This window comes from Prinia subflava, chromosome 14 (genome assembly GCF_021018805.1).
Source record: "Prinia subflava isolate CZ2003 ecotype Zambia chromosome 14, Cam_Psub_1.2, whole genome shotgun sequence".
Classification (NCBI taxonomy): Eukaryota; Metazoa; Chordata; class Aves; order Passeriformes; family Cisticolidae; genus Prinia; species Prinia subflava.
This window is the reverse complement of record NC_086260.1, coordinates 20,018,757-20,045,336: the sequence shown is the minus strand read 5'-3', so window position 1 is coordinate 20,045,336 and position 26,580 is coordinate 20,018,757. Positions and strand designations below refer to the sequence as shown.

The following is a 26,580-nucleotide window of genomic DNA, read 5'->3' as shown; positions in this document are numbered from 1 at the left end:
AGGCTGTGTGGTAAGACATAGGGGCCTAGAAAATCTGCCTGACTCTATTGTGAGAGTCCATAGAGAGCTGTAAATAACCAGGTAGTATTTAAGCAAGAAGTAATGCAGTAAGTAAACTCTGAAATAAATTGTTTCTGTAATATGTCAACAGAGTTATGTAGTTGGCAATTTTCCACTAGCTGACTTTTTATACTCACTAGGTTTCAGTTCTTATTCCACAGTTTCTCTCTTCTCTGTACAGTTCACCTACCTCTTATAATTTTTAACCCTTTAACTATTTTGAACTCTGTGTTTTGAATTACCTTGTGCCAAAATGTCTGTGTTTATCAGCTTTGTTATCCGATGTCAGTAGAGCTTTGGTAATGGTTATTATCAGCCTACTGTTATATTTAAAGGAAATACAGGAAAGAAAAATCTGGAAAAAAGGAACATTTGCCAATTCAGAGACTTATTGGGTAACTTAGCAGGTTTTTTTTTTTTTGTCATTTAGCGACAATTTGGTGTATTTTGTACTTGCTGAGAGCCTCTAAATGTAGCATAGGCAACAAATTAAAACTGTGAAACATGTACAAAAGGCATTTATATATAGACTGAAGATTTGGCATCTTCTGTGGGTCCTGTGTGCTTAAACCAGTGACAGATTCAAGCTCCCTGGTGATTTACAGAAGGCCTAGATCAAATTCCTCACAGGGATGTTTGGGAAGGCATAGAAAATAAACTGCCATACTTGAAAAAATTGTTAGGAATGACCGTAGGATCTTATAGGATAAGCCTGTAAGAATTTTAAGAAAGAAATATGAAATAAATGTGAAATCAAACATTTTAGGTGGTACTGAGGTTAAGAGTTGTTGCTCTGTAGTGTGAAGGGAGAGTGGAAAGTAACGAATAGTCAGTAAGAGTTACAGAATCCCTAAAGAGAAGTGTCAGCATTAACAGACGCCTAACTCCTTACAGAAGTATCAGAAGTGTGAGAATTGAGGGATGGATGAACCACAAATATATTTAAGTGAGGGGTGATAGCTCATTGCAGCCTCAGTGCATAGAAATTTTCTCTTAACTTGGTAATAAGGGAGTTAACAGCATTAATATTTATGTTCTAATAACTGGGTTTAAGACTAAATGATGAAAGAAAATGATTTCATCCCCTAAAATATAGTAGTCTTTAAGGTGGAGACTTGGCAAGGAACTAGTGAATGAAATTTTGTAGTTTTCACTTATTTAGCGCTTTTCGCTCAGCTATTTCAGAGCTACATTATTATGTCTGTGAGATGTTTTTTGAAACTTGTAAGTAAAAGTCAGGAAAAGGTTAGTTCTCGTTTTTTATGCATATCACAGTCCACATGTCAGCACACAAACTAAAGTTTTCTGTTTTCTATTCTGAATTCTAGGTCATAGAATAATCTGAAAAGAATTACTTGGGTATCCACTTACCTACAAGTTTTCATTATGCAAATTTTGTCAACAGTATATAGACTGTGAAGTGTTAATGCATTTATTAGTGCTAAATAGAGATTAAGAATTTTTCAGATTTGCTTTTCTCATTATGGCTAAGGATTCTTTAGCAACATACTGTGTTTTCCGAAGAGAATTGCTCTTTATAAGTGAAACTCTACAAATCAAATCACCATAGTAACCCTGGATTCTTCTGCCAACTTGTGCTGTTGCTAATTTCCTTATCAAACTGAAGGTAGTTACACAGTTATATAAAACAAATCTTTTTCATGTAGTTGGAATGGAGAAGTAAACCAACAGTTTTACTGGTCATTTTGCTTATATTATTTTGTATATTTTCTCATTTACATGGTTGGTATTTTATGTTTTTGGCATTTGTGGGGGCAAAAAGTGTTCTGAAGTGGAATTTTAGTTGCACTACAGAACATATTTTGTGTAAGACAAACCTTGAAGAAATGGCTTATTGACTGAAATGACTTTAACAAGAGTCATTTAGCATGTTGGTGTTTCTGTTTCTACGTATCTCTGCTTAGCAATGAGATAACTGACTTTTGCCTGTGTCATAGGTTAGCCCTGGCCAGATGTTAATGCACCCATGAGTGTATGTTTTTCTTAATGAGCTACTGTGAGATGTGGTCAAGAACAGAGCAGAGCAGGCCTAAAACTTGAAAACAGAGAACAAAACTTTATTACATTACATAAGAACAGAAATAGAAAGGAAAACTTTAAACACACACAAAAACAGAAATGAAAACTTCCCAGAACATTTCATCTCTTCTCCCAATTTCTACCCCTTACACGTTACTCTCTATAGACTAAAACCTTGGGTTTTAAATCAAACAATCACTACTCAAAAAAACGAATCTTCAATTTAGCAAGGGAGAGAGGAGTCTCTCTCGCACCACAGACTGCTTCTCAGAAAACACAGGTCTACTCTTTGTGTGTTTCTATGTCCCCCGTGGCACCGCCCAGAGAAGTCTGCAGTGGTGACACTCTCTTCTCTATGTCCAGTGCTCTCACCACTGTCCATGGGCCGAAGCTGCATACAGGGCTCTTTTAAGGATGCTTGCATGCTGAGCTCTCTCCATCTTTCCCCTGGGGCCAAGGGTTCCAAGAACAGATCTTCTCTGAAGGCAGAGGGCGCTACTACACTCTCTTTTTTTCTTCTCTGTTTGCTCCACTCTTAAAGTGCCAGTCACTGTATCAAAAGCAGAGGCAGCTGCATCCACCCAAATGCAGTTTATGTTCAAAAGAGACTTGAGTTCAGTCTATGGCTAACATTATGCAAGAAAAGTCTAGCTCAAAAGCTACTCTTGTTCATCTCTCTTCTCATCTGGGGTTCATCTTCTTTAATCATCTTGGTCCCAGGCTGTTTTCTCTTTTTCTTTTGAAACTACTAGCCATGAGAATCAATGTCTGGGAAAAAGTTTCCTTCTGCCAAGAAAGGGTTAACAGTTCCTGGCTCCTGGCAGGGTCCCAGACTCGGCACCTCTTTACACAGCCAGGAACTTCTCCTCTCTCCTCCCCCTGCTCTTTCTTCGCTGCTGGCTGCTGCCAATGTTCAAAACTCTGAAGCAGCAGTCTCTCCTTGGGGGGGGACAGGGACGAACAACTTTCACAGTTTTTTACCCCTCTATCCTGGATGGGGCCAGCTCAGCTCCATTCCTGTTCACTCTCTTCCTCCCCTCCTCGGGCATCGGCTTACCTCAGCCCGGCTGCATGGTTCTCCTCCCCTACCTAGCCTAGTAAACTGGGCAGGGGAGGAGGAGAAGATGTTTCCCTGCTGAAACTGGAACCCAACAGAGGCAGACCTTCTGGGAGTCCTTGCTTTTAACCCCTTGTGTTCTCAGAGGCGTGTCCAAACCTCCCAGTGGCTACTCCAAGTGCCAACATAAAACCTGACCATTGATTGGTTTGCCCACAACTTCCTGGAAAATTCACCTCCCCCTCAAGTACAACAGCCTGTCATGGGGATCACATGCTAATTGAATCAAAATGGCATAAAAATAATTTATCTAGTTCAGAAGTATTTTCTAAATAATGAGTTAGACTTGTTCATCCAACTTGTATAAATAAAAGGAATATATTGCCATTAATACTCCCCTGCAGAGCAGTGCAGTGTATCCCTGTTCTGCTCAAGGCTGTTCAGCTGAAAGGGAGCGCTGCATGTGTTTTCCTGATCTTGGAAAGAGGCACCACTGTGGATTCCTGAAACTGCGGATCCTGATTACTTCTGGCACATAAGGTGTCCCATGAATTGTCTTTCATTGTCCTGATGAAGAAACAGTTCTTGAGTGGGACTGCTGAGGTTGTACAATCATTAGACTGGGTGGATGAGGTAGCTCTGTTTGAAGCATTGAATTTGAGTTCTGACCTTCCTTCCCGCTTTAAAATGAGGACTAGATTTAATGGATGATCAAATGCTGTTGGAATGACTTAGTTTGTAGCTTGGTGTCTTCTGTACAGAATTTAGTATCTGTCAAATGCAGTTTTTCTCCATTTGCCAGTTTTCCAGTCTTAACCTGTGCTAAAATCATTACATGGATCTGCAAATTTTTGAAGATTCTCCTATGGGGTCTGTTTTTAATTGCAACAGATAATAGCAGTAATTTCAGTCAAGATTCTTTTGATTTACATTTCTGGAGAAAACGAAGCATTTGGATATATTTATGGTATCTATGCATTCAGCATTTATTTTGGGTACAGATGCAGAATTTCTTTTCCCATTCTTAAAAAAAAATTATTTGTGATAGGAAGTGTTGTTTTTAAGAGACAACATCAGACACTTTTCACTCTGCCATAATTTAAAAACAGATAAGGGTCTGTTGTATCTTTCATGCAGTGATAAAATATGTTGTGGTTCTTTTCAGGTCAGGGGTGGGTTTTTTCTGTTCTGATAAAAATGGAAGACTGGAAGAGGAAATTTGAACAGATGGATTTGAGTTACCAGGCAACACTTAGTTTCCCAGGCAATGGAAAAAGAATTGGAGAAGGTGCTAAGTGGATTTTATTCCTGGGGGGGGTGGTTTTTTTTTTTTTCTTTTAATTATTGTGAGCTGATGTATGAGCTTTACTTTAACAGACGCTTGGCAAACTTCAAAGAATGATAAATATTCAATTAACTACCTGTGCAGGTTGTTTCCTATGTGACTTGAACTGTTCTTTTCTGTAGCTGTGGTATAACACAGTCTGTGCAGCAAAGCTGTTGTAGTGGATGGATATTGGTGTTGTTTGTTTCCCTCCAATATTCTCATATGCAATCAACTCTATTTTTCTGATTTTAATTTATTCCTGTAATTTCAGAGTGAAATAAGTGTTCGGCATTCTCAAATGTTTAGACATTACCCCCTACCTCTTCTCTCTTGAGAAAGACTGACTTGGTTGGCAAATCTCAACTGATAGGCAGAGCTGCATTGAATTGATGGGTGCCTTAAATTCAGTTTCTGGCAGACCCAAAAATAGGGTGCATTTTTTTATTGCATTAAATTAATGCAAACTAATTTCTTCCTTTCTTTTTTAAGTGAGATTGTGGTGTGGTGAGCTCTTTTGACAAGCATAAAATTTTAGCTTTAGGTTAAAAAAGCATGCTATTTACAAGTTGTTTTTTTTAAAAAACAAACTAAAATGCCCACCTGCCAAAGCATGCACATCACTCAAATTGTGTGAAAAGTTGTCCGTGTCTTATCTCTTTAGGTTCCTGCCCTCATGTCCCTCTCTGCCATACATTAACATAACCTAAGAACTGTACAGAACACTGGGGAATGTAGGGATGACATGTCGCTGAATATCTAGAGGAGATAATTTTCTTAACTGAGAACTTTGACTTTCTGTTACATGATGATATGATAACTGTAATCTTTGTTACAAAATATCTAATTATTCATCGAGTATCTCCAACTCCTTTTCTGCAGTGCTACTCTCATTGCACTCGTTCATCATCCAGCCTGTTCTGATACTGGGCACTGCCCCCTCCTGGGTGCAGCCCCTTGCCCTTGAAGGTTCCCAGGAGCACATTCCTGCAGCACTGTCCCTCTCACCCACCCCCTCCCACAGTAATACTAACAGCATTGCTCAGCCTGGTGTCATCTGCAAGCTTGCTGAGGCTGTGCTCAATCCCACTTATTGAGGATTTGGATAGTATTGCTCTCAATATAGGCCCCTGGCGGACACCACAAATATTGTCACAAAACTTTATTTGCATTTTTAAAAAACTTGCTACACTACAGAGCCAATGAACTTACACATTTAAAGTCTTATTAATGCTGGCATTTGCTGGCTTTGCTGATTAAGTTTAAATACTAAATAGCCTAAGCCAGCACTAATTTTAAATGCATGTAAGTAAAACCCACCCATATTTAGGAAAGCACTTCCTGGAGAATTAGGGAACTGAAAATCAAACCTGTAAGTTATTTTAGCTAGTGATTTCACCAAGTCCACTTGAAGAGAAAAGAGACATGTAAATGTAGGTTAGAAATGGTAATAACAGTATATCCATTTGTAAGTATGGACATTAGTGGATACAACTATGCTTTTCAAAATTAAAAAGTCCTGTGCTAATCAATTTGAAGTATTACTGCAACATGGCTGTGGGCCAACACTCCCCTGGGTTGGCTCAGGCTGCTTACAGTGATTGATGTTTTATCAGTGTAAAGTTTATAAAAGGATTCCTACCAGAAAAGTGAACAGCATGTTTGAAGTTCTGTGCATGTTAACACCAGCTAACACATTCTTCAGTAACTTTAAAAGCTCTGTGCAGCAAGTGTGTGAAATATGTAGTACTTCTGGCTTCACATTGTCAAGTGTGACTCTGGTTTTGGCAGGGCTATATTGCTGCCATTTGAGAACTAAGTTATAATTTAATAATTTAAATTGTTTTTGTGTCTGCAATCAGGCTGAAGAGGAGCACTGGTGCAGAGCAGACACTAAACAAGTATTGCTGGGTGTGTGCATAGGTTGGAAGGTGGAGAGAGCACTAAACAGGATATCACCCTTTGTCTTTTTGTTTTTCTAGGACAGAGCTCTTAGGTTTCAGCTTGTTTAAGGAAACTATCAGGAGGTTATAGCTGTATAAGTATGGGAAGAACAATTGGAAAATTGCTTTCCTCTATTTAGATGAACTAGCCTATAGAAATACCACAAGAACTATGTGTTGGTGCTGCTGGCAGCATCCTATCTCACAGTACTGTCCACATTTCTATGGTTTTGCTTTTTTATTATTTATAAAGAGTGGAGCTGGCACACGGCAGCATCTCTACTGTGTGTTCCGGATCTTGGGATTGTATTTGGTAATCTTTGCTATGACTTTACCCTTTTAAGCGTTGCCTGTATGCTTTTGATGGCAGGAGCAAGGGAAGTCTATTCTTAGTTACACCCTAAGGTGGAATTCCATTATTACTACACAGTTAGTGTTACACTTATTCTAAAACTGATGGGATATTGCTTTCTTTTTCAGCCCTATTAAAAAGTTCTTTGTGTGCTTAGGCTTCTAAATGGGAGGGAAGTAATGGAAATAAGTCTTTAAAATAATGGATTTGTTGGATAAGGATTTTTTAAACACTATGGATTACAGAAAGGATTTGTTACAATAAGGATTTTGCATTTTAAGGATTTGAAGATGTGATTTTAAAAAAAGATAATCTTCTAAAGAAAGGTCCCCACACCCAAAACCAAATAGCTAAAAATCCTGTTTTATAACTCCGAATGTTTCATTTATGTCTCCTACTGCAAATTAAGTGACTCTTTTTAGATGAGTTATTAATAAATGAATTTTTAAACATTTATCTTTACAAAGAAAGGCATATTTTTCCATGCAGTTTTAAAGCTTTATATGCACCCAAAAGAGAAAGATTTTACCCATGATGTTTCTACAGTATATTTGCTTAGCAGAAGTATAAGCAGAAGTTGGAACATCTATTTTCTGATTCTAATTGACTACCCCTGAAAACAAATACATGGCCTTCCTTTACTGCAGACACTCAAGCATTGTTATGCATTCTTAAAGAAAATGGTGAAAAGGGTGAAAACTGTTTATCATCAAAGTTTATTGTTCTCAAAATCCATGTTGAACAATAGCTCTTCCTTTTTCCTAAATTTGGAGAAGTAATTTTTGTACGACGAAAAGAGATTAATGATATTGTGCAAAACAGAAAATGATCCCTAGAAGTTTTATTCCTTCTACAAAGAAAAGAAATAAATTTTCAAGAATTCTGATAAAAGTGGAGTTTCAGTAGCTCCTTTCAGGAAACACACTGTGTGCTTTCAATTACAAACTAAATTGTCCCACGTGCATTGCAAGCTTTGTATACAAATCACATTTTCACTTGAAACTTCTTGTATGTGGTCTCTTGCCAGAGGACAAACATCCAGTATGACAACACTTGTGGTTGCTTAAGGTGTTTTTGACATACAGGTCAAAGAAAAGCTCAGTTTCTTAATGCTCAGATTATTTTTCCTGATAGTTTTTCTTTAGGTATGTTAGTAAAACATCATAAGCACCTCTTATAGGAATGAATTCAGGAATATATGGAAATCTGATCGTTGCAAAGAAGTACTTGGTCTTGTGATTCAATATGGTGGTTTTCAACTGGTATAAAATCTCCTTTCTCCCTCACACTCTTCTGTACGTCTCCAAATTCTTTAATGTAGCTCAGGGATGGTGTTAGACTCATAGTTCAAGAGTTGTACTGAGGCCATTGAAATTATTGCTGGACTTGTCTGTTGTGATAGACTATTGACCTTTGTTCTACAGTTTGATGGTGGTCCCTGTGTTAGCATAGTAACACATATTTTTATACCCTCTTCATTATATAACTGCATATTAATTATTGAACTTACATTGTTCTATTGTATACATTGATTTTACCCAAACATGAATTTCCAAGCCCCCCAAACAGAGTTTCTCATGATTCTTATTGCGATCTAACAATAATCATATTCAATTACTGAATAATCATAATCTAACAATCATATCCTTTATCATTTACTGATTACGCAGGTGCAGTTTCACATGATCTAGTAAAGACAGTCCGTTCCCAAGCCTACCCAACCCTGGCTCCCTTTCCCAGGGCCTACCTTTCTTTCCATCCCCCCTGAATCTATTGTATACAATTTCCATGATTTTTAAAACATTTTAACCCTATGCTATGACCTGATTATTGCAATTTCTTTCATATTCATTAAATTTTTTGTTTATTTAAAATGACGAATGGAGAGATAATTAGGCATACATCTGAGTATTTTGCTTAACTCTGAGAACTTAACAAATTTAAATACATCTGATTTACAAAGAAAATCTCTGCAGAACTTCTGTAGCTATCAGCTCTTAATATTTCCTCTAATTTTTCATTTCATGTCCTTATACTCACACATTCATTTCTTCAAGCTCTAAAATTTGTTGGAATTTGATGAAATTTCTTTAACAGGTTTTCCCAGAGATCAAATGCCTAAAATGGTGATATTTTTAAAAGAAAATTCATGCTAACATGATTTTTAGAATGCTTTCCAATAACAGGGCTCGTTATTCCTACACACTGAAGACAGACATGGGAATTGTGTGTTGTCAGTTTGTGGTTTCCAGAAAGCCAAAGAGTTTGATCAGGATTTCTTAAATCTACTTTCCTTTAAATTACTGTGAGACTCTTTTGGCTGGAGGTAGATGTAAAGAGCTAGAAAACAGCAGATAAATCTGTATGTTAAGAATGAATTAATTCCTGTATGTTATATTTTTCTAGTATTTTGGTTAAATTTAATTTGATCAGTGTCTCTAATGGTATCTTTGGCTAAAGAAACACTACTGTTTAGACACTTTAGGTGAGTGCTGTGCTTTTACTTAAATGAGTGATCGAAATATTAAAATACTGCTGATCTAAATTTTAAAGTTCAGACAACCTGACCCTGTGGAAGAACTACCAAGATTTTCTTTTCCAGGAGAATGGAACCAGTGTGCTTTGAGGTGTTCGAGAGAACTAGCAGCTCCGATGGCATTGCCTGCTGTGATTTGCAGATTTGTGCATTTTGTTGAAGGCAAAAAGCTGCATTTACCGACACAGTGGTTTCTCGTGCCAATTTTTATACTGCCTTTAATTTTATTTCTTCCTCCAATGCAAACACTCACTGTTTCACACCATCTCTAAACTGACTGTTTTTCTGAACATTTCCTTCCTAGCACTTTGTGTCGTTATTTAAGGCAGTTTTGCATAAATAAAGGAAAACCTTGAACTGCATTGACAGTATTGGTATCATCCAATGAGAATAACACAGTCATGGATGTCTTGGGAATCTTAATAAAATTCTTCAGAAACAGAGTAAAGAGGGATCAGTTTGCAGCACCCTGACTTTCTGCAGCCAAGGGATGAAATGTCTTTTAATAAAGCTGGGATAAAACCACAGTTTTATTTGGGTAATTAATATTAGGTTCCAATTATGGCACATAGCGGGAATTTTCAGCATCAATGAATAATACCAAAATCTTGCAACATCTTCCTATCAATTTCTTACAGAAAGGTAGAATTCACCTTCCACCAGTATTTTAAGATTATAATCTGTCTCCTCTTTGGACTTTTTTTGGTGTTTAAGTTAGTGGTAAGACTGTGTGCTAAAGTTACTTCTGAAGCCAATACAAGATGCTAACCTAATATTGTGGAATGAGAAAGCAATGGACAAGTTTTGATTGGGTCTCATTTTACTCAAAAGCAAAGACTATTAAAGTAAATTTAATTGTGAAGAAGATCTGAGTACTTGCCAGTTTTGTGTGGGTGCATTAATCACATTGACAACCAAGCACTATCAGGAAATACGAGGTGCGGGCATTTGGTTACACTGCATTATAATTAATCTGCATGTGCAGAGTGGTTACTCAGAATTACTACCATTTGCAGGTGTCATATAGAGGGATATAAAGAAAATCTAATTTTATAAATGATTGCATCTCTGAGAATTTTAGTATAGGTTTTGATTGTTGCAGAGACAATGACACAATAATTTTTTTATGGATATAAGAATCAAGAGTTCCCTTCAATACAGTTTAGGTTTAAAGATACTGTCCCTGGCAAGTTTTTGAATTTTTTCCCCCCACACTTTCTTATTTGTTTCCCTGGGCTTTTTATTAAAAGAAATTGAAAACAAGCAATACACATCATTCCAGAAATGATGTAATGGATAAAAATCTGGTTTCCTTAGGCTATGACGACTTTCTGAAATCTCTAGAATATCTCTTGCTTAGCTGTTCAGGCAAATTTGAAAGCCTCCAGATGACCTCAGACAGTAAAACAATCAGGGTAAGGTATCATGCACATAAAGTATATCCTTAAATTAGTGCCCCAAAAGTATACCCCTGAATCAGGTACCCCAAATGAAAAAGCACATACATAGAACAACATAAATTCAAGAACTGAGCCTTGTGGGAGTCTCCACACATTTGAATCTCATTGGAAGAAAACCCACACAAAGTAATAAAGTGGGAGTAATTTTCTGATCTTCTCCAGAATCCTAAAGTCTGCTTCATTTTACCATCAGGGATAGAGAAGAAAAGCTTTTAAGTCAGCCAGCATCAGATTGATTCATAAAGCAAACAGGAAAAGCATTATGAGGCAAGGCTTCATGCTATGATAGACATCTCGGAATATGCATCTTTGGCAGTCTATACATCTTTGGCTAAGAGGGTGGAAACTCTGGTTTGTCTCCCTGGGCAATGTGTGGAATCCTGTTTATATTCCAGCTCAGTTTATGTGGCCTTGGGGAGCAAAGTCTGGTCTTAGAATTAGCTGTAATTTTTGCTGATCTGATAGTGGTATGACTGGCCAACTATTCTTTTGTGTAACTGTATGACAAATTCATTACATACTCTTACTTTTTAAAACATTTGTGCAGTGAAGGTACTTATTTCATCTAAGACAAACAGCTAGTGGTGATTGAGAAATTCCTTGCATAGGAGATTTACAAAGATCTTTCTTTTTATAATATAGAAAGTTGCATTTAAATTAAAAAAAAAAAAACAAGGAAAAAGGTCTGATCAGAGATACTATTTCATAAATGCAGAAAGAATTTCATAAATGCCAAAGCATTTGAAAAATGCATAAAAGCAAAATTATAAGTTCACTATTATCTATTGGTGGTAGTTTAAATATATGTATATGCACCTGCAATATATTTAATCTAATTTAAAAAAATGTTCAGACTTAGCATTAGGTATACAAATGTGTCTCAGTTATATTAACATATTAGGCTGCACATTTTTAAAATCTATTTTATAAAGATGTTTATTAGCAGTAGGCTTTAGTTTAATAACATACAGTAGATCACTCCTATTACTTAGCCTTTGAGAGCAGTTGTTTCTCACAGTCATGGGTAAGCAATACATTTTTTGCTACAAAGAGGAAACTGATTGATAGTATGTGATACATACAATTATAACTTTTGAACTTGTGGATTGTAAGGTAGGCAAGACCTAGTCAAGAATGATCTTGACTCCTTGACCTCAAGCATAAATGTCTGTTTCATGGCTACAAGGTTAGTTCAGCAGCCTGTGTGGAACACTGCAGTAGAAAGAACTGGGACATAAAGACATCAAGGATGAGACTCCTGTCCTTTAGAACATAAGGACTCCATAAGAGTAGAAACGGGACTGTATCTGTCCTGTTTCAGGTTTTTTTATTCATAAACTTCTCAGATGGTTTATGAGAATGGAATAAGTTTCACCAAAATCTCAAACAAAAGTGTTTTGTCACACTTTTACGACTTTTTTTCCAGATACTTAGGTGAGTTTTTTATTGAGATATATCATACCAAGATACAACTATGGTTTCATGAGACTGAGTGTTGCTGTCTTCGTACTCTTTGGGGTTTTTTTTTATTATTGTTTTTTATAAAGACCAGTATGTATTGGTAGTGTTACCTTTGTCTTAACTAATGCAATCCATTTTTCTTTTGCCAGTGGATTAAGATGCGTAAAAAACAGTCACGAAAATGTGAAAACTGAAATGTAAATGCTACTGTAGCGTGTGCTGCATCAGCCCACTACATAATTATTATCCTTAAAATGTCAAATTTGAATATAATGTGTTTAAATGACTTATTTCAGACATTAGAGGAAAAATCAAGAAGAAGCTGCAGTAAAAGGTTTAACTCTTACCAGTGTTCCAATTAGTAACACAATTGAATGAAGTTTTGGTGTTTAAGCAGCAACAGCAGCATTGGATCTGGACTAAGAAATGCCTTGCTGGGTTGTCATGCTTGACATTAATTATTGATAAGGGGTTTCAGGAAAAGCGCATGTGCTGTCAGAGTTGACTGTAACAAAAGATAGAGAGGGCAGTGATGGCAGAGGGGTTACAGCCGGGGAAGCACCTGTAGCACTTAGAGTTACCTGCTTCTTGTCATCAGACTTCTATTTTGTTGCAGTTAGTTCACGTGAGTGATAAAAATAATGGAAAGATGAGTCGTCAGGCTTATTTCTATCGTGTCCCTCCACAGGAATTGCATAGAAGAACCCAACTTCAGCCTGAGCCAGCAAAGACAAAGGCTCTGCAAACAGTCATCGAAATGAAGGTATGGTCTTTGCATGTTTCCCTGTATGTTATTTTAACAGCATGAAGTCATGTACTGGATATGGATGGGATGGAGTTAATTTTCCCTGCAGCAGCCTGTCTGGTGCTGTGTTGTGAATTTCATTCTGAAAAGTGTTGATAACATGCTGATGTTTTAGCTGTTGTCCAACAGGGCTTACACAGAGTCAAAGCTTTCCCAGTTTCTTGCTCTGTTCCCACCCTACAGGTAGGGTGGGGGTAGAGAAGGAGGGAGCACAGCAGGGACAGCTGACCCAAATTCACTAAAGGGATAATCTATACCCTCGTGTCATGCTCAGCCTCTGCAAACAGAAGGGAGGACATTCAGAGTCACGGCATTTGTCTTCCTAACTCTTGTGCTTGATGAAGCCCTGGTCTCCTGAAAACGGCCGGGCATCTACCTGCCCGTACTGGGAAGTACTGCATGGATTCCATATGTTGCTTTTCTTGCATGCACAGCTTTGCTTTATGTATTACACTGGCTTTATATCAAACAATGGATTTTCCCTCTTTTGCCTTCTGGTTCTCTTTCCCATCCAACTGAGGAGGAGTGAACAAGCAACTGTGACACTCAGCTGCCTACCAGGCGTTGATTTTTACTCTTTAAGTATAGAATGCTTCGTTCCACATCAATTTATTTTGTTCTGTAGCTAGGAATAATTAGTATTTGTTTCTCCTGGTCCATTTTCTAAATTAAAAAAATCAAGTGTAGCTGTGGTGAATAATGAGAACAGAATATTGCTTTTTAAAAAGTCTAGGGTGTGTGTATGTGCTTGTTTTAGGAGATCGAAAGTACATGGAATAAACTTGCTAATGTAAAATGTTTTCCTCCTCAAACTTTAAAACCAGATTTTCTGTTGGTAGTTATTAGGCCATAATTTTACAGCCAGCCTAAGGAAAATATTAGTTGCATCAGCAGATATGACAAGATGCGGTGTAACAGCTCTCTTAGTCCTGACTATAGTTTACTCTTTTTGATATATAATATTACTAAAGTGTTGTGGCTTTTCCCTCCACACTAACAAAGAATAAAAATAGTAATTTGAAAAGTGAAACTGATATTTTTGCATAACTCTGTGAGTCTGGAATGTTCATCTTTAAGAGAAATTCCATGAGACTTGAGATAATTTGTGAGTTGGTAATGCTGTTTTCATTTCAATCTTAAAAGAAAGTACAAATTAAAGGCCTCGTTTTGCCAGTGACTTCTGTTATGAACAAATGAGTTCAGCATGTCTGAACATTGTGGTAAATACACAGTTAAAACAACAGCAGGACTTTATAAGTACAGTGTCTGTCTTTTAATAGATATTAATTAGTTTGGATTATATGAGTAACAAAGAAGGTACATGGATTACAGAATTCCATTTTTGGATGTATATTTGCTTTGGACATTAGTTCAGAAGTCTTTGTATGAAATCTATGTTTTTGCAGTAACTCATTTTCCTAAGTAAATTGGAAAGTAAGATACTGGCTGAGAAACTTGGGATTTCCTATTAATATTCAGAATTATAAATTTAAAAGTTCTGGGATACAAAAGCAATGTGTTAGAATAATGTACAGTCTTTCATGTGGGTTATATACCAATGTAAAGGCCATGTTGAAATTAATTCTCAGTCCCTCTTCCTTTACTAAAAGTCTTTCAAAAGAACGGGACACATGAATGACACATGTGATGACTGTAGTTGCTCCTGACAGTGTCTGTTCCTGAAGACACTGAAGTGTTTTCTGTCTGATTCCCTGGAGAGGTGGGCGTGGTACAATGTTCCACTTTTTAAAAATCAGATCTTTATAGATTATTATAGATATATAGGTATTATAGATAGGGCTTTCATTTGTTGTGAGTGAGGCTGTAATCCTGTTGCTGGAGTGCTGATGCAAAGCTGCTTTTTGCCTCTGAGGCACTCAGTTCTTTCTGTCACTATGAACACATGCCCCTTTGGGGTTGCCCCTGTCTAAAGTAGGCCTAATATTGAAAAGAAAAGGAACAAATGTAAGATGTTGAAATCCACATGATTAAACAGCAGTTTTCATTACAAGTTCCAGATTTGGAACGTTTTCAAGTAAATTTAAATTGCCTTAATCCAGATAGCATTTGTTTTGAAAAAATGCAGAACATTTGTTTTGAATGATGAAGCATTGAAGGAACTGTTTCCCAACAGTGTTGAGGGCAGAATGAGGGAGAGGATTAGCTGTAATATGGCAGTCTCAGGCCATCCACTCCCCCACGCAGACACTCCAAGCAGTTTTACATTTCTCTTCACCACACCCAGCCCCTCACCACTTCAGCTTTTGTCTGAGTGCCTTCCATGGCTCCCCCATGCTCTGCCAGGATGCAGCTTTCCCTCCTTCATAAATCCTGCTATTCTCTCTGTGGTTTTCTTCTGTCCCTTGCCACTGCTGAATTCTTTCTGTCCCTTTTCCCAGTCTGTATTCCCTTTAATCCAATCAAGTATACCCATTTCTCCTACCTATTCTCTCTTGTGTTTGTCCTAGGCATCTGCACTATGTGTCCTGTCCTGTCATCTGCACTTCTCTCTAAAGCTTAGCAAGTAGTTGCTTATTCTTACAGCAACTGCATTTTCTGCATAACTGGTGTCGTGTTGACCAGTGTTTAGCTCCTGTATATTCATGCAAAATAAAAAAGGGGCAAACAAAAAAAAGATGGAAAGTTCACATCCTATGCCTTGACTCCTATTTTTCTTGCTTTATTTATTCCTTTCCAGATATCTATTGTCTTTTCAGATGCATTGCACAGGCCATTCTTTCCTAACTTTCTGGTTTTGCTTCGTGGACACATTTGCTTCCAGATGTCCCATGTCTTCTGCTCTATTGTTTCTCACTACAGTCTTTACTTGGTTCTCTTTACTGCAACTGACCTTATCCTCCAGAAGCACTTTTCTGTGGAAAGTGGAGTCACAAAACTAAGGGAGGGCAGGATGCTTCCCTCTCCCACATGCTCCTGTTTTTCCCTCAGACTAGTCTAGTTTTGATGCAGTGGTTGCTTTTGACTTTCTGACTGTGGGTATATGTGATTAAACTGCATTTTTTTCCCTCATGCCTAAATCTTAGTCTCTTAAAGTCTAAAATAAAACCAGTACATGGAAATCCTTTCCTTTAACTGCAAATGCACTTGTGCTGCTTCCTTGCATATTGTGTGCTGGCAAATGCCAGATGACTGATATCTTTGAATGTATTCTGAATATCAGTGATATTCAATGTTGATTAACATGTATTAGTAAAATAAAAAAGATTAAAAGGAAACCCGCTTTTCACTTGATTTTATGATAAGTACTCCTGAGCACGTGAATCGGGTCAAAACTTGCTCATCTCTGTTGAAGCAAGTCCAGAGGAGAGCCACAGCAATGATCAGAGGGCTGGAGCAGCTCTCCTGTACTGACTCCTAGCAGAGTTGGGGCTGTTCAGCCTGGAGGAGAGAAGGCTTCTCAGTGGCCTTGTAGCCTTCCAGTACTGAAAGGGGGCATACAAGAAAGGTGGGGACAACTGGGGACAGACCTTTCAATAGGGTCTGTCGTGATAGGACAAGGAAAAACAACAGTTTTAAACTGAAATAGGATAGATTTAGATTGGACATATGAAGAAAAAGAATTTTATGATGAGCCCTGGCACAGGTTGCCCAGAGAAGCTGTGGCTGTCCCTTCCATGAGGGTGTTCCCAACCAGATTGGATGGGGCTTGGAGCAACCTGGGATGGTGGAAGATGTCCCTGCCCATGGCATGGAGTTGGATTAATGACCTTGAAATACTGCTTCCAACCCAGCCATTACGTGCTGCTATGGTCTAATACTCTCATCACTAAAACAGTGATATTACTTGAGAGAGAAAATCAGAAATTACCTACAGATATGGCCTAGAACTCAATTTAAGGATAGTATATAGAAAAATGTGTGGCGTCTAGCAACTATAAGTCTTTATAAAGGTAAGCTGTAAAGTAAATGAAAATATTTGTGATTTACCTTACTTGCAGAAAGAGCCATCTTTATGTATTGATCCAGCTGTGATATTTCAGGTATGGGTTTGGTTCTAGAGTAGTGTGTTTCTGTATTTGCAGTGCAACATCCTCTATTGTAAAGATTGCATGAACTTTCACTTCCCTTATCTTCAAAGATAAGCCTGAAATATCTCTGCATTAAATTGATAAGGTAAAAATTCATACAGTAAGGTTAGTTTTGTGTGTTGACAGCCTGTGTATATACATATGTTTAAATTAAAGCTTTATTAAATATGAAATTTCAAATATTTCCTTCTGATGGCTTGTTGAATGCCCTACAAGCAAAATTTTGCAGACATAATTTAAATTTATCATGTATGAATTTTATTTCCTTAGCATTTCCTTACTTTTCCTCTCAGAGCAAAACACCCTGGAATGCTCTATTATATAGAGTTGGACTTGACCTTGGACCTTGTGAGTCCCCTCCAACTCAGAATATTCTGTGATTCTGTGGTTATTTACAAATGTTTTGCCCTTTTCCTGACCCTCAGTTTTTAGGAAGTGTACTATAGAACTCTTGTAAGAACTGATATGATTCATGAAATGTCATTGTGGAAACTCACTTGTTAATGTTTTTCCATTATGAAATATTGTTTTCTTCAGTATCAGGACACATACTAATTTTTTTCACATTCCAAAAGAGGTGGGTTTCTGCTAGGTCCAGCCAGCAGAAACCTAAATAGCCCTAACCTCTCACAGAATATCTGCAACTGTTCTAATAAAGGAGATAAGGAAGAAGTATTGGTTACTGCTGGAAGGAGGGGATAGATTAGGGTGAGTGTCCTGATTTCTCTATCACAAATCCTGCTACATAATCTTATGTCTTTTTACAGATTTAGAGGGCCTGCCTGAAAAAATCTGAGCAAGTGCTGTATTGTTTCAGAGCTCAGAAGATGTTTATTAGTACTATTTAATACTAAACTGCTTCCTTAATATTATTGCAGTGTTGTGATTCACCATAGACTCATGTAGTTTTTTAGAAGGTTGCTGATGGGTCTAAACTTAGAGGTTTGAAGGAAATATTGCATCTGTTCCCATTTCAGTTTCAGAAAGCTTGCCAGACCTGTGCCCCAACAAGACTGGTTGGAGTTTTCCAATTGAATTTTCTGTGGGAAAATGCTGATTCAGCTGAATCAGAAGTTTTTTATGGGAATGTGTCAAAACTTCTGGCAAATGCAAAGCTACCTAACTTTCTATTCATCCTGTAAGTCAGCCCAGCTCCCCTGTGGCAGCACCCACTGGGAACTCTGGGCTCTCTGTATTATCTTTGACCTACAAGGTTCCTCACTTTGCAGCAGTTGTCCAGGCAGGAAACCTGTAAGGTTTTCTTGGCAGGCCAGCATGCAATAGGGAACAGTACCTTTGACTTCCACAAAATTTGTGAAATTTCTTGCTTCTGTTTCAATAAAAAGTTAATTAAAACTTAGTGACAATTTTTCAAGACATAGGAAAATGGCTTTTACACATATCTAATCACAGTATGCAGAGATTGATGAAAAATAAACTTTTCCTCAGAGACTTCAATTTTATGATGAAGCTTCATTTTATGATGTACTTCTTTCTGAAGAAGTACAGAAAATGCTTCCACAAGTTATTTTAGATATTTTCTCATAAAGTTTAAATGTTGTGCTGTGATGTATAAACCTTCTAAAGAGCGTAGCAGGCTGTGCTAAAAATTGTGTCTGCCATATTATATTTGCAAACACGTAAAATACAAAGGCAGTACAAAAAGGCAGACTCTTATAGACTTAGCTGGAGAGATTTGATGAAGACTATTCCCAGATGTCATGTCATAACTGTTCATGTAAGCATTAATATATTTCATTGCAAAGTCATTCCAAAATGTAGTGAAGCTTAGCTTTTGCTTTTATCTTCAAAAATAGGAGGAAAATATTTCTGAAATGAAGTGTAATGGAGCAAGCTGAATTGATTACAGTATCTGTGAGATCTACAATTATTTTTGTGTTGTGCTTAAGTCTTGAGAGCTTTTAAATACTTCTATATCTTTTCTTGCAATATTTTGCCTCTTGCGCAACGTCTTTAAATGATAAGATTCAATGAGAATTCTTCCCCTTTTCATTCCAACACAATACTTTACTTCTTTGTTTTAGAATTGAAATTGATTTTAAAATTAATTTTTGTTGGAATAAGAAAATAACAAAAGAAAACTTCTCTCAGTTTGAGATTTATTGTTGACTATAAAGATAAAAGCAAAAATGTTAGAGGAATGACAGTGAGCCATCTAAATAACATTGCTTAGTCCTTAACTTTCATTCTATTTGGATTTATAACAGTGCTCTTCAAAAATAGTCTGAGATTCTTTTTCACTTCAGTACCAAGAATTCAGATACTTTTTGGAACTTCATCCAGACTGTCCTGTGTCTTAAATTGCTAAATTTGCCTAGCTTTGCTATGAAAGAAGTTATTTCAGGAGTTGGGCTTTTTGCTTGTTTTTATGCAATCTAAAGAAAGCAACAGAAACAAAGTTGCAGTGATTCAAGCTTAGCTTGTCCTTGATAAAGGATCAATTCCATTTGTATTTTTTCCCAAATTAGCTTTCTAACATAATAACCTGGTCTTAGTGAATCAGGTTGGTTTGTTTTGTGTGTTTTTGATTTTTTAAATTTATTTTTTATTTAATATTGATTTCAATGGAACAAGAACTTCATCCATTCTCTAATATTTTATGGGCAGTTGAACCTTTATGTTGTTGAACAGATTTCCTAATGAGTAATTCTGCAATGTTCTTTCAAACAGAAAATTGTGACAAGTTTGTGTAATCACTTTTGTAATCTTTCTAACTCTCACAAAGAAACTTAGCCAGTTTCCAAATGACTGGAAATAACAAAAAAGCTTCACTCTTTTCCAGTGCTGTGCTGGCACACATGGCAGCCTTTGGCTGGGATGTAGAAATTTTTAGTGGTTGTGGGTTTTGTTTATCTTGGGACTCACAATAAAAAGTGCTAAATCCCCTCTTAGTGATGTGGCTAGATTAGTAAAGGAAAAATATATGAGAACACAACCTTTCTCCCTCTTGAGAGCAGGTGGAACTCCAGAGAAACTGGGACCCTGAGCCTCAGGCTGACTCAGACAATGAAGTGGCCTTTGTCCTGTGGGGACATGGACTGGTCTCTCTAGGCTAAGCTTGGTGTTTCAGACCTTGGAAGAATAGCCAAGCCTAGAGGGTTACTAATGATAGCATAAAATAGGGCATCTGTTACTCTCCCTTCATCCCTGTGTAGGAATTAAATGGAATTTGGACCAGAATGTATTCTCTACAGTCTGTGCAGCTATGGTGAAAGAGGTCTGGCCTGAATTCTCTATTTCTTTAAGATAAAGCTGATAGAATTATTCCTGGTTTATGTGCATTCTCTATTTGTACCTTTTATTTTTGCTGTCTCATTATTTGATATTCATTCAAGTACAGATCTACATTTGTTACTCTTTCCTATATGTCTCATATAATTTTCAATACTCTCTTTTTTGTAACTTAGGATACAAAAATAGCTTCACTAGAGCGCAATATAAGAGATCTTGAAGATGAAATACAGATGTTAAAGACAAATGGAGTTCTGAATACAGAGGACCGAGAAGAAGAAATCAAACAAATAGAAGTTTACAAGAGTCACTCAAAGTTCATGAAAAATAAGGTAAGATCTATTTATAAAAGAGATTAAGACTGTTTAAATAATGGAAAGAAAAGTTTTAACCTGACCATTTCCAACACAAGAATCTGTGTGTCTTTTGGTAAATCTCTACTATATAATAATCAGTAGACATGAAGGAGTAAAGCATTTTGTATAATTTCATTTATTTCAAATTAATTTCAAATTATTGTCCACGGACTGTTGGGAGTTGACTGCAGGCAGGTAGTAAATATGTAGTGATGTGACACATTTCCTGGTTTCAAAGTCATAAAACATTATTGCTTGCTTATTGTTTGGGGGTTTTTGCTGCAGAAGAAATGAAAGTGTTAGTGCCCATATGGAATTAATCCAGATTTATTAAGAAAAAATAATAATCAAAGAACATATTTATTCTGTTGAAAAAACGTAGCTCTTAAGGTACTGAAAAATAACTAAACCTTCTAAGTAGTATTATCATCAGGAAAATTATTTTGCTAACCTAACCGTCATTGATTTCAAAGCAATTCAGTTTTAGTGACTTATAGCAAAACTCCCAATGCATATAAGCAAGCCTGTTGATATAAAAATAAGGTACAAACCTTATTTAGACCTTTGACAGTCTCCTGATGTTTTTGTGAGGAAAAGCTTCAGTATATTTCTGTAGCATGGAGAGCAGATGAATGAGAAGAGTATTAAATATGCCTTGTTTTGTCACAGCCTTCTCATCTTTGAAAAATGCCATGTTCTGACGAAGCTTTGTCCGTTTTCTTTCACTAGTCTTTTTCTTCCACTTAAAATTAAGATTTGCAGCAGAAGATGTTATTTTTATCACTCATCTAAGAACTTTTCAAAGTGGAAAAGTATTTATGGAGCTGCCAGTAAACAGATCTTGCTGTACCTCATCTTTTGAATCTGAGGTTATTGATAAATCTGGATAAACAGGATTGATGGCAAAGAACAGTACAAAACTCTTCTGAGATGCTTGAAACTCTTAATACTTTTTATTTATTCTTGAAGTATAACTTGTTTTCAATCTGTTTGTGATTTTAATAAATGGGAAGGTGTTAAAAGAAGGCAGATACTGAACATCATTTATTTACATGAGTGACAGAGAGTGTTTAGAAGTGTTTCTTTTCTTAACTATTTCTTGGTTATATTCACTCCTTCCAAACATAGATGCTTTATTTGTGGCTTGCAGTTAAATAAAATTTGTAAAAATGAGAAAGAAAACTTGCTCAGGTTTCTTTCTCTTGCCCACATTAATACCTTGAGTTTTAGCTTTCATATTTTCCAGATTCTATACTGTGTGACTCTAAACTTCATATAAAGTGTTAGCAAGTTCTCTTCACAGTTTAGTTAGACAAAACAATCTTCTTCCAGCCTGAGAACCCAGGACAACATTGCAGCTTCAGGCCAAGATATATAAACAACAGTGAATTGAGGAGAGCAATCTGGGAGGATGGGACTTCATAACATGAAGCTGTAATTGAACAGTTAACCCTAATATGTAAATAGACCACAACTTAAAAGATGTGAAAACTCGGGACCAGTGGTCCGTCTTGGGTAGAGCCGCAGCCAGGCTCTTGTACTGCCCAAGGTGTATCCTTTAAAGACCTTTAAATAAATGCCTACTTTATTCCTTTAACTCTGTCCAGCCTCTGTTCCAGGTAACCTTTCTAGGCATCAGCTTGATAAGACCTCTCCTTGCTCAGTTTTTGAATGGAGAAAACTTGACATTACTCATATAATACAGAAATTGTCAAAATAGGTCTTAAAGTTTATATGACCAAGAGATCTGCAAATATCTTAATTGAGAATATGAATAAAATATATAGGATGATATGTACTTTTAATAATAATTTCTGCTTAGGAAGACTTCCTTCCCTTACTAGGGTTCATCCTTGGCTGTCAGCCACATATATAAATGAACACAGATGCATTTTTTTCAGGTGTGAGTTTGCAGTTGGCATTTAAATAGTGCTTTGAGTTTTAGAACTCTCATGCTATCCACTGGAGTGGGTAGGAAAATCTAGTGGTAGATTAGTACAATTTCAGCAAATTACAAGTAAGATGAGTTTTAAGTATTGATAAAGCAGTAGTAGGGTGATCTGTGATTAATGTTTCCATGTAAGAACTTTCCATACTGAATGAAGGAAGCGTGCAAGTTCTAGAAGATCCTGTAGGCAAAAAAAACAGGGAAAGAACTACAGTTTTTGGTGGGTGGTGGTGGTTGTGGTTTTTTTTTTTTTTTTTTTTTTTTTTTTTTTTTTTTTTTGGCATGGGTAGGCCTGGAAATTTAACAATGAGTTTAAAATCGCATCCTCACCAACATAACCTATAGAATCTACTGATAGACTTGTAGGATCTACTGTATGCATGGACACTGTTTGCATTGCTACTCTTTTTCCTTTTCTTAAATCCTTAATTTTAAAAAGCAGATGTCATTTGTTGCATCAGACCAAATCCTATGATATACATTAATCAGCATAGTTTCATTTAATGGAATTATTTAGTTAAAGATTTAGCCCATTAACTTGAATATAAAATATTCAGAGGAAAAGCTCTGATTTTTTCCCCCTTTGCTTTCTTGTTACTCTGCATAATGTCACATAAGAATTTGGTGTGTAAAAATAACAGAACACCCATAACAGTTTTCTGGAAATGGAAAATTAATGTATTCTAAAGAACTCAAATTATGGGAGGTGACAGAATCATAAATTGAGAAGGAAGAAAAAGGAATTGGGGTTTCAGGAAAAGAGGTGGAGCAAGATCATATTGGGCAATGTTGAAAAAGCAGTGAAGGCAAATTACATGCATGAAATATGTGAGATAGTGGGAAGGTCAGAGTCAGAGGACAAACTTGGAGTTTTCTGATGCTACAGCATTTATATCCAGACTTGTAGATTATCTTCATTTTAGTCATTATAAAGTATAGAAATGTTTTAGTTGTATTATATGAGACCTTGAGGTTTCAGTGAACCATGACAGTTGGTCTTCCACATCACTTTAAATACAGCAAAAAAGTTTGCATATCTGGTAGAGGCAGCAATCTATTTCATGTCCTGTCTAATTAGTTTTTTAACACACTGAGATACTGGAGAAGTTTAAAAAAGTGAATACTCCCATGTCTAAAATTTCTTGATATAAGTTTTATAGTTTTTTATGACACCTCTTTATTTTTGTGGCAATTTCTAAAATGGAAATTTTAGTACTTCTTCATGATCTTACTTTATTTTAAAAAGACATGAATGTATTTATTGAACAATCATTGTGTGTTTGGTTTGTGTTTTAACTCTTTTTTTTTTTTTTTTCATTTGAGAGCTGTAACACATTTTTAAACTCCTGACGATCTGTAGATCTTGTAGCCAGAACTTTACACTAAACAGATTCTGTTTCTAAAACACAAAGAACACACCTGCAATGAAAGCAAAGTCTTTTAGAAATTTTTTCTATTATTTCTCAGGGAGTGGATTGTGTCATGGAGAGAAGGGGGAAGAGTTTCTAGAAGAGATTAAGCATCTGTGATGTTCATGTGCATCTCATATAAAGCCTGTGATGTAATTCAGATTGGCTGTAGATCTACATTTTGTCTTTGTATCTTATAGACAGGTTTTCCCATTTTTCATTTCCTATCTATTTTCTCTTGGTTGCCATCCTTGCTCACATGCTCTGGCAAGGGATAGAGGAACGTGGTTTGCTTTCCAGAGAAAGCTTTCTCTAACAGCTTTTAATTGCATTCTTTCCTCATGTCTGGTTTTAGTATGTTTCTCTTATTATTTTGATATTTTCAGACTTTAAAGGTGATTTTTTTAATGCTAGGGTAGATTCTTGATATATACAGTAGTTCATGGGTGAGGACCTTAAGCAATGATGCAAACATACTGGGATTTATAAAAAGAAATAAGGAATAAATATATTAAGACATGTATATGGACTGCAGTTGGAAGAATCTTTGTTTTTAAATTTAATTTTTAAATATCCACTTGCAATGTAAAACAAAACAGAAGCATTTGATCAGCAGCAAATATTTCCAGTACCGTACAACACTGAATTTGTGAAATGTTTTAGTATGTGGATCTTTGGAATGTGGTTGAGTAGGATCAACCCATGCATATTCTTTTTTTTTTTTTCTTGGGGATTTTTGAATCATCTTCCATCCACCACTTCTAGATTTCTTGCATCCCAATTGTCTGTTGGGACATGGAAAAGAGCTCTTCATATAAAGGAAGTGATTTCTCTGAGTTATGCAGGTGCAGTGAGGCATTCTATTTCAAATAATTCTCATGAGGTGATGTATCTGGATTCATCTGGTGACCAGTGTTATACCACAAGAATTTAGGAGTAGTTATATGCCACCTAACTCACCTTTCACCTATACCAATCATTCTGTATATAGTCCAGTGCTTTCCACTGACTTATATATTCTAAATCCACTACAATTTTGTGTTCTGTGGCTATTCTTCCCATTTATCATTGTGGAAAGAGGAGAGTAATCACAATTCCATGACATTTACTGATGAACCTTAAATTCACTTAAATTCAGAAGCTCTGTCCTAGTATTGTGTTTCTGCTGCTTCCTCTGGGATAAGCTTTTATAATCTCTCAGCCCTTTTATTGTGTGGAATTTTTTATAATGTTTTCCCCAGACTTCTCTTAAGTTAGTTTTCTTGGCTTGGCTTTTCTACTACCTGAGAATTCCATGTCGACTGCCAGGGAGAAAAATAGGTGAGCAGCAACAAACTTGCAAGAAGAGGACTAAGGTTAGAAGTTCACTTTTCTGTTTTCCTCTCCTTTGTAAGATACCAGGTTTTTCTTTATCAGACTCCTAAAAAATTTCTGACTCACTCTGGCCAATGATAAGTCATGGGAATCATGCTGGTGGAAAGACTTGAATTTATACTTTTGTGAACACTTTTTTTCCTACACATTGTTGCTGTCCTGCCAGACTTGCCTTACATGGGAGACATGTCTTTGAAGTTAAGTGAGATCCGTGGTGAATTTATAGGCCAAATCATCACATATAATCTTTAGGAGTTTCCTTTTAACTTCTGCAACAATAGGGCATTTATTCTTAAGACAGAGTGCATTAAAGTGCAAGAAATTGAAGGTGTGAGTGTAAAAAGTCTGAACCTTAGTTCTCTTCCAGAATTCACAGGTGTCTGATTTGTCATATCATGGTCATTTACACCTTTTAGATTTCCAGTCATGCTACGAGTTGGAGACAAAATTAATGACCTAACTTTTTTCCCCTCCACTGCAGATTGATCAACTGAAACAAGAACTCTCAAAGAAAGAATCAGAACTTCTTGCCTTACAAACGAAGCTTGAAACCCTTAGCAATCAGAATTCAGATTGCAAGCAACACATTGAAGTGCTTAAAGAGTCCCTTACTGCCAAAGAACAGAGAGCTGCCATACTTCAGACAGAGGTATTCTATCTCCTAATCAATGAAATGCAATAGAAATATTGAGTTCGTGGCCAATATCAAGGTTTTGAAGTGTTGGATTCAAGTTTGTGTGGCAGGAAAGTTGTTAAAGAATAATTTAAAACAATTTAAATGCCAGTGTATTTGGTGTATGTGTAATTTTGGTAGTACACCAGCTCTCATTCTAAGATTTTTTTAGAAGCAGTTATGAGTGTCTTTTAAGAAAATGTTTGTGTCTAATTCTCATTGGCTTCAATGGAGGGAGGTGAACCTTAATGACTTGATTGTTGTGATATCATGACCTGTTTCCTCCTCTATTAGGTGACTGGGTTGCTCTTTTGGTTGCTCTGCTTGATGCTTCTTTTCTTCTGTGTATTTCTGTTCTGAAGGGTGAAGCTACTGAAGTATTTTTAAGGGATCTGTTGAAAAGTGCATATTATTAATCTCTGGTTATTTTTTTCAAGTGCAGGCAACATTTATTTTAAAATATGAATAATTTCATTCTTTA

At 36.4% G+C, this 26,580-nt stretch overlaps 1 protein-coding gene across 1 annotated transcript in view; it reads left to right on the top strand.

The window, feature by feature from the left end:
* The window catches only part of ERC2 (ELKS/RAB6-interacting/CAST family member 2), a 302,460-nt gene that overhangs the window by 72,606 nt on the left and 203,274 nt on the right, over nt 1-26,580 (top strand). The window contains exons 4-6 of the mRNA XM_063411966.1: nt 12,922-12,996; nt 20,516-20,671; nt 25,908-26,075. Of these exons, the coding sequence (XP_063268036.1) occupies nt 12,922-12,996; nt 20,516-20,671; nt 25,908-26,075 (399 nt within the window). The remainder of the gene's footprint in view (nt 1-12,921; nt 12,997-20,515; nt 20,672-25,907; nt 26,076-26,580) is intronic.